This window comes from Phaethon lepturus, unplaced genomic scaffold (assembly GCF_000687285.1).
Source record: "Phaethon lepturus isolate BGI_N335 unplaced genomic scaffold, ASM68728v1 scaffold14207, whole genome shotgun sequence".
Classification (NCBI taxonomy): domain Eukaryota; kingdom Metazoa; phylum Chordata; class Aves; order Phaethontiformes; family Phaethontidae; genus Phaethon; species Phaethon lepturus.
In genome coordinates this window covers 126206-139239 of record NW_010552749.1, presented here as the reverse complement: position 1 = coordinate 139239, position 13034 = coordinate 126206, and the positions used below count along the sequence as shown (strand labels likewise).

General features: G+C 41.9%; 1 protein-coding gene across 1 annotated transcript in view; it reads right to left on the bottom strand.

Moving 5' to 3' along the window:
* Positions 1 to 1766: 1766 nt before the first annotated feature.
* Positions 1767 to 13034, bottom strand: part of KCNU1 (potassium channel, subfamily U, member 1) — a gene marked incomplete at its 5' end in the record, with an annotated part of 50008 nt that continues 38740 nt past the window's right edge. The window contains 5 exons of the mRNA XM_010291319.1: positions 1767 to 1866; positions 2550 to 2653; positions 2997 to 3194; positions 6513 to 6652; positions 10503 to 10580. Coding sequence (XP_010289621.1) covers positions 1767 to 1866; positions 2550 to 2653; positions 2997 to 3194; positions 6513 to 6652; positions 10503 to 10580 — 620 coding nt within the window. The remainder of the gene's footprint in view (positions 1867 to 2549; positions 2654 to 2996; positions 3195 to 6512; positions 6653 to 10502; positions 10581 to 13034) is intronic.

Below are 13034 nucleotides of genomic sequence, written 5' to 3'. Positions count from 1 at the left end.
AGCAAAAGAGATGTTACCTCCCCCGTGCCCTGCTTGGACTGAACTACAGCTGAAAATAAAGAAAAGTTCAGATGATGACAATATAGAAAGCTTGCAGAATCTTAGTATGAGGCATCCCTTGTAAGTCAAAGGACTGCAAAGCCTGCCCAGGCTCTTCCTTCCACCTTTTAACTGTCTTGTCTGTTTAAAATAATGCATGCTAGGGAATGGACTGAGACACTATTATTGAAGCCTTGCTCTGCCAGAGGATAAACAGAATCCAGTGCACAAATTCTTATCTAAGTTTGTATACACAGTGGGTGATTTTAGGCCAAAAAACTCCTACCAAGAGATCAGCTGACTGTCTTGGCTCAAGTTCAGGTCTGCAAAGGGCTGGCAAACGGAAACCATTCTTCCTATGTATTTTGTTTGCTCTAAGCATGGTTCATTGATTCCTACTTGCAATCTGTCCTGAACTGAAAATGTATGATAGTTTGTTCCAGGAAAGATGAATCCAACACATTAAGGCTCAGACCTGAATCCAAACTCCAAATTTCCCCAAGTGCAGATATGTTTCAATCTGGAGTTTTGGTCAAAGCTCTTCTCTTGATTCTTACTCATGTTGCGTGGAGTTCCTAAATGTCCCATCCTAAATCAGTACCTATTTATGTTAGGCCAAACAAATCACAAGAGACAGTCCTTTCCCCAAAGCTCTCATTATCTAAATTAACAAGTATGTTGTTATATTCCCTGTGTGCAGCAAGCAGCATTAGGATACACTTAAATAACTCACCCAAGGTTACACAGCCAGCTTGTTGCAGAGCTGGATGCTAAAGCCAGTTGCTTGACTCTTAAGCTCAGTGCTTTATCTTATTCCTCAAGAGGAAAAGTGCAAGTCCAGATCTGACCATTCCCCTAGGTAGGAAAGCTTATGCAGTATCTATCTGAAACAAAGACTTACTTTCCTCTTTTTCCTGTCTAAAATAGAAAAAGGACCAAGACCTTATTCTCGAGCTTCAGGGATCTGTTAATTGGCTCCCTAGTAAAATTACAGAGACTCAGCTGCTTGATAATGATTGTAAATGACACAGACTATCAGATTTACCTTGTGATGTCCCTGGGGAGCTTGCAGTTAGTTTAGTCTAAACTCTGCGTCAGCTGTTTGGGTTCCTTTCTTCTCGGCATGTGGTATCTGGACTCAAGCTGCAGTCTTTCAAACCTAATTAGCGTTAGGGGAAAGAGAGAGGGAGAGAGAGAAAACCCAAACACCACCACTCCTTCCCTCAACTGACTTTATAATGTACAGGCAGGACCTGATTTATGGTACAAGTTCATGGGGATTCTTTGCTTGGTTTTCGTATCTTTTCATGCACATCAACTCAGTGTCTTCAGTTCTGGCTGCAAGAAAACTGAATTTTAGTGTGCTGCAGTCTTTGAACTTTGAGAAGTTCAGCAGAGAATCTCTAAACTCAATGGAGTCATGGTGTTTGTATATAGCTGGGTCTGTTCTGTGCAGTGCTCAGCAGAAACTCAAGTTTTTGCCCTTTTCCTCGCAGAGACAGCATTTTACTCTCTGATATGTTTGTTGTTAAAGCTTAAAAATACTGTTTTCAGTAATAACTGCATGGTAACGTTTAGCCAAATTCAAACTGCCACCGCTAAGAAATAAGAACACAGACAATTTATTGTGGGGGTCTTAATAACTTGTACATTTGTTTTTATTTGCAGGGCATTGAATGTGTCCGCACTACCTGTTTTCTTGCTTGGTAACTGACTTCCATCCCACATCACAGGTCTTCAGTCGTTGCAACGTTGAATGGAACAACACAGAACAGCAGATCCGTAGACAGCATCTTCAAATCATTGGCAGGCCGAGCAATCACAAACCTGAAAAAGCAGTAGCACATGAGATTCAGGCTGCTGTGTGAGGCCTTTGAATTGAGTGTCTGGGATAGCAAGAAAGCTGTAGGGTTTAGGGGTTTTTTGCAATGACTGATTGCATGTGCTGAATTCTTTGGAATGATGAGACAATATACAGAGGATTTAATTTTACCTAGGAATGGAATACATACATTTTAAATGAAGCTAATTAGTCTCTGGAGCAGCTGCTGAAAGATGTGATAAATTTTTTGATTGCTCAAAATCTTTAAATCAAGACTAAATGTCTCTCTAGGAGATCTGAGGCTCAAGCAATCACTGAAATCTTGAAATTGAAAGAATCAGTGAGTAGAACAGGTTAGATGAGAAGGTTCTCTCTGCCTGCAAACTCTGAAATCCCTGCCCTCAGCAGCATTACTAACTTCATGCTCCAGCAGCTCTCTAATGCAGAAGGCTCACTCGTAAAGATAAATCACATCTTAAGTGAACGTAAGGGAATCTCAGACAAGCACCAGTAAGCACCACGTTCAGACCACACACCGGTTTCCCTCAAATGGCTTTAGCTACCTACAAGAATGTCTAAATACGAGACAAAAATAAGTAATTCAGGTAGCCTATAACAGGTGCCTAACTTCAAAGTCACGACTACTATCTTTTGACTTATGGTACAATTTCAGATAAAGTGTACTTGCCTATTCTTGTATGGATTGGGCTCTTCTATCAGGCGGTAGAGCCCAAAACAGAGTATCCCAAACAAGTCTAAAGCTCTGCAGTAAATGTCTCCAAAGGAGTCTTCCTGCTATAAAAGAAGCAAGACCACTCTTATCTCAAAGGAACCAAAGTGGACAATTCAGCCCAATACTAAATTACTTATTTAGCCAACTATCATCACTATTCACTACATTTAGTATCATAATATTTGGCAAGAAACAAAGGAAAGAAAATAACTGGTCCCCCATAAGATTAGAAACTAGTATAAAATAAGGCTATCTGATGTCTTTGCCTCTTCAAAACATGGCTCAAGCTACATAGTGAGATTCTACTGAATGAAACTAAACTTCAGGTAATGACAATCCAAAAGTACTAGGAGGAAGGATGAAAGCCTTGCCCATGAAGCACTGCTCAGTGATGTAACTCACCTTGACACCTGTTAACAACCTCTTGGACAGGGGCAGGAGTGCTAGTTTGCATTTGAGTTGGGAGGCATTGTGGATCATGCTGTCAGGACTTCTGTGCAGTCTGCTGCCCTCTTCCAACAGCCATTCGCCCAATGCTGGGCTTGTCCCACTTGTCACCAACGTCTGCAGCAGAGCCAAGATGTGATGGTTGTAGTACGTCTGGAAAAGAAGAGACAATGAAAATTCAAAGACAAAAGAGTATGCCTCAGAAAAGGAAACAAAGTTTTCCACTGAAAACCTAGAGAGACGCTTTGGATTTTTTTGTACACTTAAAGTAGTCCTTAATTATGTTTAAAGTTTTCTGACAATATTTCTGGAACAGCACCTGCTTTGCCCATTTCAGCTTCGAAGAGCAGTCAGAAGATCCCACCTGTGCTCTTATAATAGAATGCACTAAGCTGTGTCTGAATGGGAGATTTTCAAAGGCTCAAATGGAGCAGATAGGGGGGTGTTGGGCACATGAAAACTGGGCAGCAGCTCTGATGTCACCTGAGTAGGAGCACACCGTGCAAGGGGAGGCTGAGGAGTGCAACTGCCCTGCCTAGCCCTATACGGCCCAGGTGCAGCAGGAAATTCTCTGTGCTTGTAGTTGCAATATTGTTTTGGGAACCTCTCTCTGTGCCCTCCTCTCAGTCAGTATTTTTTTTCAAAAGTTACCATGGTTTAAATTCAGATCTGAGGCAAAAAAAGCCTAGAGTCGTCTTTTTTTTTTTTTAATCTAAAAGTGTTTCCTCTGTGTGCAGTGCGTCAAATAACTTATTTTCCACCCTTTCTCAAAAAGCTCATTTCCTACATAGATCCACTTTGTGGAATCTGTCACCTGCATTTGCCTGAGTAAAGAAACTAAACAAGCTGCGGACAAGGAATGGTGTTACTAAATCCACGCTGAACTCAAATCCGCTTAAGAACATCTGACCATATTGTCGGGCAAACTGGTATAATGCTGTTAGAGTAATTCCCAGTCTTTTAAAGTAAGGAGCTATAGTCCAGGGTTATCCAGAAGTGATAGAGCTTCGCGGGAATCTGCACTTTACATATTTAACAGAAGCGTGCTGAGCTCTTTAACATATCATTGCTGTACTTTCTGACATCAAAAGGATTGCATTTCCATACTTGGACGAATTAATAGGATTTGCATGTCATCCTCATTCTGTACTTTCTTTGCTGAGTTACACTGCAGGAATCTGAAAGGCGGGGAAACTATAGAGGTGTGCATGTGTGTGTGTGTACTTAGGAAATAACACACTGCATTTAGAATGGGTCTTGAAGCTGACTTTAAAGGAGCAACATTTCTGTAATGTGCCCATGAGATGTTACCTTCTTTGCCAGTTGTTGTTTGGTTGCAACTTTAGACAAGCAGATTTCCTGGGAACACCTCTGCACAAAAAGGCAAGGCTAGAAACCTTCTCCCATCACCAATAAGTTGCCTAACTGACTCTGTGTTGCTACTAAGCTTTTAAAACTGGCCCTGTATAGCTTAGGAACCCACAGCTAGACCAGGAAGGGAATTCAGGGCTCATTAGAGTACCTGAGCCATAATGATCGTGCTCATTGAATTGTTTTCTGCCTATTGAGAACCCAAGAGTCACACCGAAGCAAATGCCAGTTCTGCTTCAGGCTTCCAAGGGGTAACATTCACTTTACAGACCACATTCTGCCATTCAGATTCTTCTGCCAGTCTCCTTTCAAGCTAGAAGAAAACAGCACTCCTGCTCTGAGTTTCAGAGATATTCACAGTTAGAGCAAAAAGGAGGTGATATTGGACTACTGAAGGCTCCTGTCCTTTTCTTTCTTCTCCAGTTCACACATCTTTTCCCTGATACTGCAACTGCTAAGCACTATCATATTTCTCTCTGTCTTCACTGTATTTACAGAATCACTGAATCCAACCTAAGGTGCCCCTCTACTTTGAAGCAGAGTTGAGTGTTGATCATTCCTAGACAGACTTGGAATCTTACGCTTGAGTGAAATTTTATCCTTTAAGACAGGTCATGCTATGTCTTGAGTTACTTTTACACTTGACACTAGCAGTCATTAATTACCATCTGGCTGACTGACATATCAGTGAGTAGCAGCAATATAATACTTTCCCTAACACTGAAGCCTTCTCAGAAAAGCGTAACTGGACTTGACACACTTATTTTGGACTGCTTATCCCTTGGGGAGATTTGTTTTGCATTTATTCAGTTTCCGTAAAACTGCCACCCAAGCACTATCCCCTTGGACATGAGCTGAGAGCAAGGCATGTGGAAGCTTGACTGCAGCACGGGGAATCAGGGTGAAGAGGAAGAAAGGGGCTTTCAGAAAAAAAGAGAAGGCAGTTTTGGAAATGCCAGCTTATGAGCTGAACTGCTGTTTTGCTGCCAAAATCCTGGCTTAACTCCACCAAAGTGTGACCCACATGTGTCTCACCACTGACAGTATCACTCAGTTTTGACAGCAACTTAAAATGATTATGTAACCATGGTGGGATCACCAAGTTCCCTCCGTTCTTGCAGTTTTGGTGCAATGTATCCAATCCTTGTGATGCAAATGTTTTTAAAAGAACACAGTGCCAGGAATTTACAGAGAATCAAAATATGCACTCCTCTTAAAATCCGAAGTGGTCTTGTGGATCAGCAGCAGCTCACATGTGTGGAATTTGTTTTATACCTTTTCAGAAAACAGCCATTGGGAGATTCCCATTGAGGTCAATAGATTTTTCCAATCAAAGTGAATTTCTGCCTAGGTGCCAGATGGACAGATGAGAAGAGTTAAATGTTCCATTTATCCCCATGCCTGCTATAGTGAAGTGGTGGTAGTGCAAGCTCTCTGTTCCCTAGCTCATCAATGCACCTACAGCCAGGCTTGTAAAACTCCTTCCTACATGAACAGGTAAGAATTTGGTGTCCCCATCATCTTCTCAGCCTTTGGCATCAATGCTGGAGCTTCCACCAAGAGGCCAGCTGGTGTCAAATGCAATTTTGGCTTCAGTGACTGCAGTTCCCATAGAGAGACTGATTGTAACATCATGTTGTCAAAAAGTAAACAAATCAGGCTGGCTTTAAATACCTTTTGTAGCCTGTCAATATTTTGGAGCTGGTAACAGGAGTAACTTACGAAAACGCTCTAAAAGTTTTTCCAAATAATTCTGTGTGTATATCAACAACAGGGAGAGTTGCTGCTAATAACACATAATGAGACACATGTCTTTTGGAGCTGATAGCTGCCTTTTAGTGTATGGAACCCACGACCCCAAGGAATCACAGAGGCCCACTGATTAGAAAATTGATTAAATAGGAATAGACCTGTATAATTCTCAGGGCACTGTGTAACTAACCACATTGTGCAATCTCTGCACAATTTCTTGTGCCTTCCTCTGGCACACACAGCCTTGACCATTGTTAAGGCAAGATTAAGTGGGCTTACCCTGTCTGGTAATCACTTTGTTACACACTGATGCCACTAAATATGACAGGACATGAAACATCTACTCACCATAGACAAGAGAGAATTCAAGAAGCTATCTGAGAAGATAGCTCCTGTAGGGACACCAGTGGTAAAACGCTGATCTTGCTCTGGAATCTCAGAATTGCCTCTGTGAGTCTGATTAATGAACTGGGCATTTGGTGAAGACTCTATTGGAAAAGCAAGGAAGAAAGAGGAAACATCTTAGCAACAGAGAGGCCATCTAGAATCAGAAATGTAAGTTAATAAATCCAGTTTGCCATTCTGTGTCCAGCACTAGCCACAGCATGCAGCATTAGTAAAGAAAAGAGGAACAAAATATTCAGTGCTGCTAGGTGATTGTGCAAATGGCAGACAAAAGACACAGAATCCTAAAATGAAATTTTTAGGTATCAGATCATAATTAAATTACCCTCTTTGAAAAAGAAACAAGTAATCTAGTTTCTTCCCGTCATTTTCCTGATTTAACAGAAATACAATTACTATTTCTATTGGCTTAAATTTGGGCTACAGAGTCCCTTTCACAACTGTCCCTACTGTTACAGGGATCTTCAGTAGTTTCTCAACCTTATTCTGCACGCTGAGATAGTCTTGCAGAATTCTCCCTACTCTGAAAGTGATTCCTCCTTAGCTTTCTTTTCTATTTTCAGGGAACTAAGTACACCCAGGCAGAAGGCCCCTGCTGTGCTACTGAACATGCTAGGTATGTCCTGGCAGTCTAGCACTACCAGTAAGAATGCTGATGAATGACAGCAGGAGACAGAGGAATTGAGATCAAGAACCCGTATCTTCCCATTAAAAAATAGAAAGCAAGCACGACTAACTCTCTGTGAGTAATGACTGATTTCTACTATGTCCCCTTGGGTCAGGAAGCATTTGAGTGCATCATTTTTAAAGATGACTAAAACTAGCCAGAATCACAATACTGTTAATGTTTCCTGTTGTCTTGCAGTGTTGGTGTCATCCTTCAGCCATGTATTAATACAGATACTTCACCCACCCTGGATTTTAGAGTTGGCCCTGCATCTGGCATTAATCAGTATGACTCCACTGACTAGCTCATACAGTCTGGGTATGAAAAGCATGGTCTCGCAGCCGCAATAAGGGATCCACTTTATTTCTCCACACCATTCCCTTTCTCCTTTACATATTTGCAGGATTCTTATTTCTTTACAGGTCACTTTGCTATTTCTCTCCCAGGTCTCTGTCTCCTTGTGGCAAGGGTTTCCAGAATCCATTGTTTCCAAGGAATAACCATTTATAACATGCTTCTGAGCCCATTGACCAACTCACAAAACGAGAAGATGCTCAACACATTGAACAGTGCTCAGCTTGGCTCATCTGGGACCACAGACACCCCATGCAAAGCTTGCCATTTAATGGGCCTGTCATCAGCCTGATGTGAAGGGGCCAGTTTAGCATTTCTTATTTTTCTCTGTTTCTCACCATCAGGCAAGGAGAAGCAGCAGCATGTCAGAGCATGATGACAAGACACAACTCTCCTGATCCTCAAGGCAAAATTCATATCCAGCCTCCTTTAGAGGAGTGCTAATTCTGTCAACTCTGCCCCTGATTACGTGCCCTTAGCTCAGTAGGTGCTAGAAGACAGCACACTGTTGGGACTACGGCATACCTCTGGGACCCAGTGGGCTCTGGCATGCCATCCTGGTCACAAAGAAACTGTGGCAGAGGCAAGTCAAGCTTGCCAGTTCTGGCTCTACTGAGACAGCACATTGCTTCCTGTGCCTGTCAAGATTAACTACAAAACTGCTACTGACTTCAGTGGTGACAGGATTTCAAGTGAAGGTACAAAGGGTCTTAGCTTCTCTTATGGCAGGTTTTTAGCAGCAACAGTGCTAGAACTATGCACTGTATTGCTGGCTTTGGTGTGTCAGACACACCAAATGATACAGATGACCCTTGGTCAACACTCAGTGTGCTGTGAAATAAGAAATTGCCTGGAATGAGCAAAGCCCTTACAACTTAAGGCACATGAGTATTGCCCCTCTCAGCTTGTTTCTAGAGATAGGCACAAAAGTGAGCATTTGTCCAGATCAAGGTCCACCAGAGGGACCTGGACAGGAAACTTACTCAATCACAAGAAAGCTCCAGCTGTTTTTGTTTAGCTGTTTTGTGCTTCTAGGTTTTAAATTATTGGAGTTATTTTGTTTCCTAGCCCATCTCTGTAACTCTGAACATATTTCTACACTGTTCAAGACAACAGCAGGGGCAGGCATCCACGTGCCAAGGGACTGGGCTCGATTCATTATTTTGTCAAAGATCTGACATGACTAAAATCCAAGTCATGTCAACAGATTGCAGATGTTTTCCTCCTCCACTGACATACCACATCCTGGAGGAAAATCACAGGAGTGCAATGCCTATCTGAAGATGCTAGCTTGAATGCACAGTATCTTCTCAGCAGACTTGGGCCTCAGTAGCCAGCTCAAAACATTCTAAGGCTTTTGGACACAACAGAAATAAATGCCTAAACCACAGCACAAGATATCCAAATATCACTCTGGGAAATTCAAGAGTTCTGAAATTACTCAGGAGGAGGCATCATTATCTTATCCTTATTTTGTGTCCTTTTTTTTTTTTTTTTCCCCACAGTAGCTCCTCAGTGTTTCAGTCTAAGGAGCACATAGGACTAAATAACCCACTGAGGTGCTTAACTGCTTCAGGGACACAACTCATCAGGTGCAAGTTTTGACTAAGGAGTACAGCAGAGCTTCATATAAACAAAATATTGCTAGTGCCTGCTACAGGCCAAGGCTGTTCACTAGCTTTGTTCCAGCGGCAAACCTGGTGAGGACTGGAAAGGATGGACCCCACATGTGCTGAGTCCCCATAGCACTTACAAGCATCGCATCAAAAAGAAAGGAAAAAAAAAGCCTGAGTGAGTCAGGGGCCAGTCATGATGTCTAGCAACATGCTAGGCTAATCTGATGGGTACATTCTTGTATCAGCCCTTTAAATGGAGCTAAACATCCATGTCCCTCAGGACTGGCAGCCCAGTCACACAAGTCTGGTATGACACTGCTATGTTACTAGTAATCAGTTAATTGGCACACATGTTCCTAATTAACAGATCCAGTTTGTAACCATCAGGAGATGAAGACAAAGACAGCCAAGATTAGCATGAAAGTACTCCATGATTACTTCAGTTATGAATGCAGGCTAGAGAGGCTGAGCCTTGTGGAATAAGGATGACAGTGTTTGGACTCTGGAGTAAAATGCCTGCACTCTGTCCATCTTGGTGTGCGCATGGACCCACCCAGGTACTGCACTCCAAGCAGTCACTGCACAATGCTGTGTACTGCAGACTGTTTGGAACTGGCTCTGTTCTTTCACAGCCACTTGTACAAATCAGTAAGTCTCCAGGAACCCCCATAATCCGTAAGAGGAGGGAACCATCACCAGTGTCTCAGAAAGGGAAGGGCTGGAACAGAGAGAATTAGGCCTTGATTCACCCCATTTTGTTGTGGGATGAAAACTGGGCATACAGTCTCTCTCACTGCTTTTAAAAAATCATCAGAGAGAGGAAAGCATGGCCAAAGGGCAAGTTAGATTTCATCTGGGCAGAACTGGCTTTGGTGGTGCCTCTTTCTCCACTGAAAATAAGGGTAAACTAGGCAAATACCTGATTTATCAACCTTAGTGAAGTATGTTAGGATAGGTGGGATGAATGCAGGCCATGTGACTAGAACTCAGATCTCCTGAGATACAGTCCAGTAGGGAAAAAAAACCCCAAGGATATTATCTTTCTCCTAAACGGATGCTTCAGAGTTTTGCTACACACTGAGACCTTTGTAACATTTTGTTATATTTATTCTCCTGATAAACCATCCTGACTCCTTCAAAGCCAGTGAATTAACATCTAAGTCAAACCTTTTAATGTTCCTTGGACATGTAGTGCTTGTCGCTTTCTGCCTGTGAATTCTAAAAAGGGCCTGGGGTAAATAAATAATGCAGCATGCATATTGCTTCTGTGAAATTTGTTCCTAAAGAATAACTTACTCAGCTCTGTAGTGATGGGGATCCTTTTATAACATGTCTGTGATTGATTCCCCAATGCTCTTCCTCTGAAAACAGCATCTGTAGAAACAGTCAATAACAACATGAGGAGAGAGGAAAGTTAGCAAAAGCAGAAAGGGAAAAAAAAAAACAACCAAGGCAAAATGGTTCAGACTGACAAATGCAGGAAATCTCTTACCTATGCCTAAAAATGTCATTGTCATGCAAAAATCCCAAAGTGTTTCCTATATTTGGAAAGTTTCTTGCCTTGGTTTGCTTTTCCAAGGCTCACTTTTATTCACTCAGAGCTTCAAAGGATTAAAAGAAAGGCTCTCTTGGGAGCTGCTTATTGACTTCATAACTAAAATACAATTACCCTCTGTGGAACAGCAGTGCTGGTTACAGTGTTGTTTGGCGCAAAGCCCCCACTAAGCCAATTTGCACTCAGAGGGCTTCTGAGGGAGGGGGTTGTGTTTTTTCCTTCCCCTTCAAGAAGGCTGTACATAAATAGATGGGATGTGTTGTAGGAAAGAAGGCAAAAGCATATACCGTATTTTTTTTAAAACCTGGCAACCAAAAAGACTTAAAAGAGAAATCCAGAAGTTCCTAGAAACGTGTCCTTATTTCCTCCCAGTTCTCACCAGCTAGCTGATTTAGCAGAATCAGTCCCAATTTAAAGTCTGCTTTCTCTGTTTTGATCAGATCCAATCTTGTCTCCCTTACCATTATGTCTAAATTTTTCCTCTGCCAACCTAGCACAGGATCTGGGTAACTGAGTGTTAATAATACTACTTATTGCACAAGATAGTATCAAAGTCAAAATTATTAAATCTAAACTCCACTAAAGATTTTGCTAGAAATGGAACTTCTTTCAGTTCAGATACTGTATAATGGATGCTCTTTGCTTGCAGAAGTACATGAACATTGGAGATCAGAGACCCTAACTGGGTCCTAGATGGACTGTTGCTCTAATCAACCACCTCTGAGGTTAGGCAATAGAGTGCTGAAAACCTCATTAGGGATGTCAGGCATCACAATCCCTCAAAATAGCAGGAAAAAGTCCTTCCTAAGTATAGCAAGGCATCTCTGAATGCATGCTAGTGGCAGCAACTGAATGCCAGAAATGAATCATTGCCTTTATTGCACCCTTTCGTGTACGGTACCGGTCGATTGGAATGTATGTCTGATCATTGCCTGGATACCTTTCCTTTATGTCAATATTTTTGCTATGAAACAGTACACGGTGCTCTACCTGAAATTTTACAAACTGGCAGGGTGCTATTACAAAAGATTACTTAATTGTAGATTACTACTGTACATTTGAATTTCAGTATCTTATTAAGTTGTCAGATTTAATTACCATTATATGTTTAGATTATGCCACAGATTATTTAGTTCGGTACCTAGGTTTGCCAACCTGTTTGCTTTGTGACATGACAGGGTGATAATTACAGCATTACTGGAAAACCTAAATTTTTCCATGGGAAAGACTAGAAGTCCTTGGCATCAGCACTGACCCTAGTAAATGCTCATTCTTGCAAGTGTAAGTAATGTTTACCTCTGTGTGGGTCTGGTTCTCTAAGACCTGTCTAATTCTCTATCCCATGAGGGGGGTAATGTGCAGAACAGGCCTGGGTTTGTTGGGTGTGAAATGCTCACAGCAAAACCTAAAACCACAGGAAATGCAATTGATTTCAGCTTTGTTACAATCTCCAAACTGAGACTATGCCTGCTGCAATGCTTACCAAAGCACCTGAACTGTTAAGGGAACTCAGGGCTTTCCATCCAAATAACTACTTTCCACTCTGGTTAGGATGCAAAATGCTATAGCTTTGTCTACAGCATCAAAGCTGGGGTTGAGAAAGGATTTGGATGGGTAGGGTAGCTGGATATCCAGCGAAGTCATCGGCTGTCCCATCAGCAATGGCAGCTACTAAATGAGAAACATCCACCTCTGTCTTTTCTTTTTAAATCAGGTAATAGTTAAATAATCATCTTACTTTAGAAAGGTCTCACAAGTATTCTTCTTTTTCCTACCTGCTTCCTCTCCTGGCTACTAACATTAATTGAGGCTAGGTTTCTTGGATCCAAGTTTTGAATGTAACTTTACCCTTCTTCAAAAATTAGGTCGTGACCCAGAGGACTGCTGTACTTTTTGGGTCTCCCCTATTTGCATCTCATTTTGCAACTCTGCAGCTGAAAGCACCCACTGGCACACGTACTACGCTGGTGGAAAAATGCAAATTTCACCGGTACACTGTAATGAACTACTGGGGAGGTGAACCAACACCAAGTTCTGATGAGCATGGGCACAGCCTCGCTACATTACTGGTATTTGCTGTTCTTACTGCTTTCCAGCTAACTTAGCCACAGAGTTTGGAAAATTTCTTGATACTCTCTGTACTGTTGGTTCTTTTCTAGGTGCATTTGTCTTCATTGCTCTTACATAACTTAAATAAGGCCAGGGCCTCCAATCTCACTCCTCCTCCCCACAATGAAAAAATTAAATTCTGATAAAAGTCATCCTTTTCCACC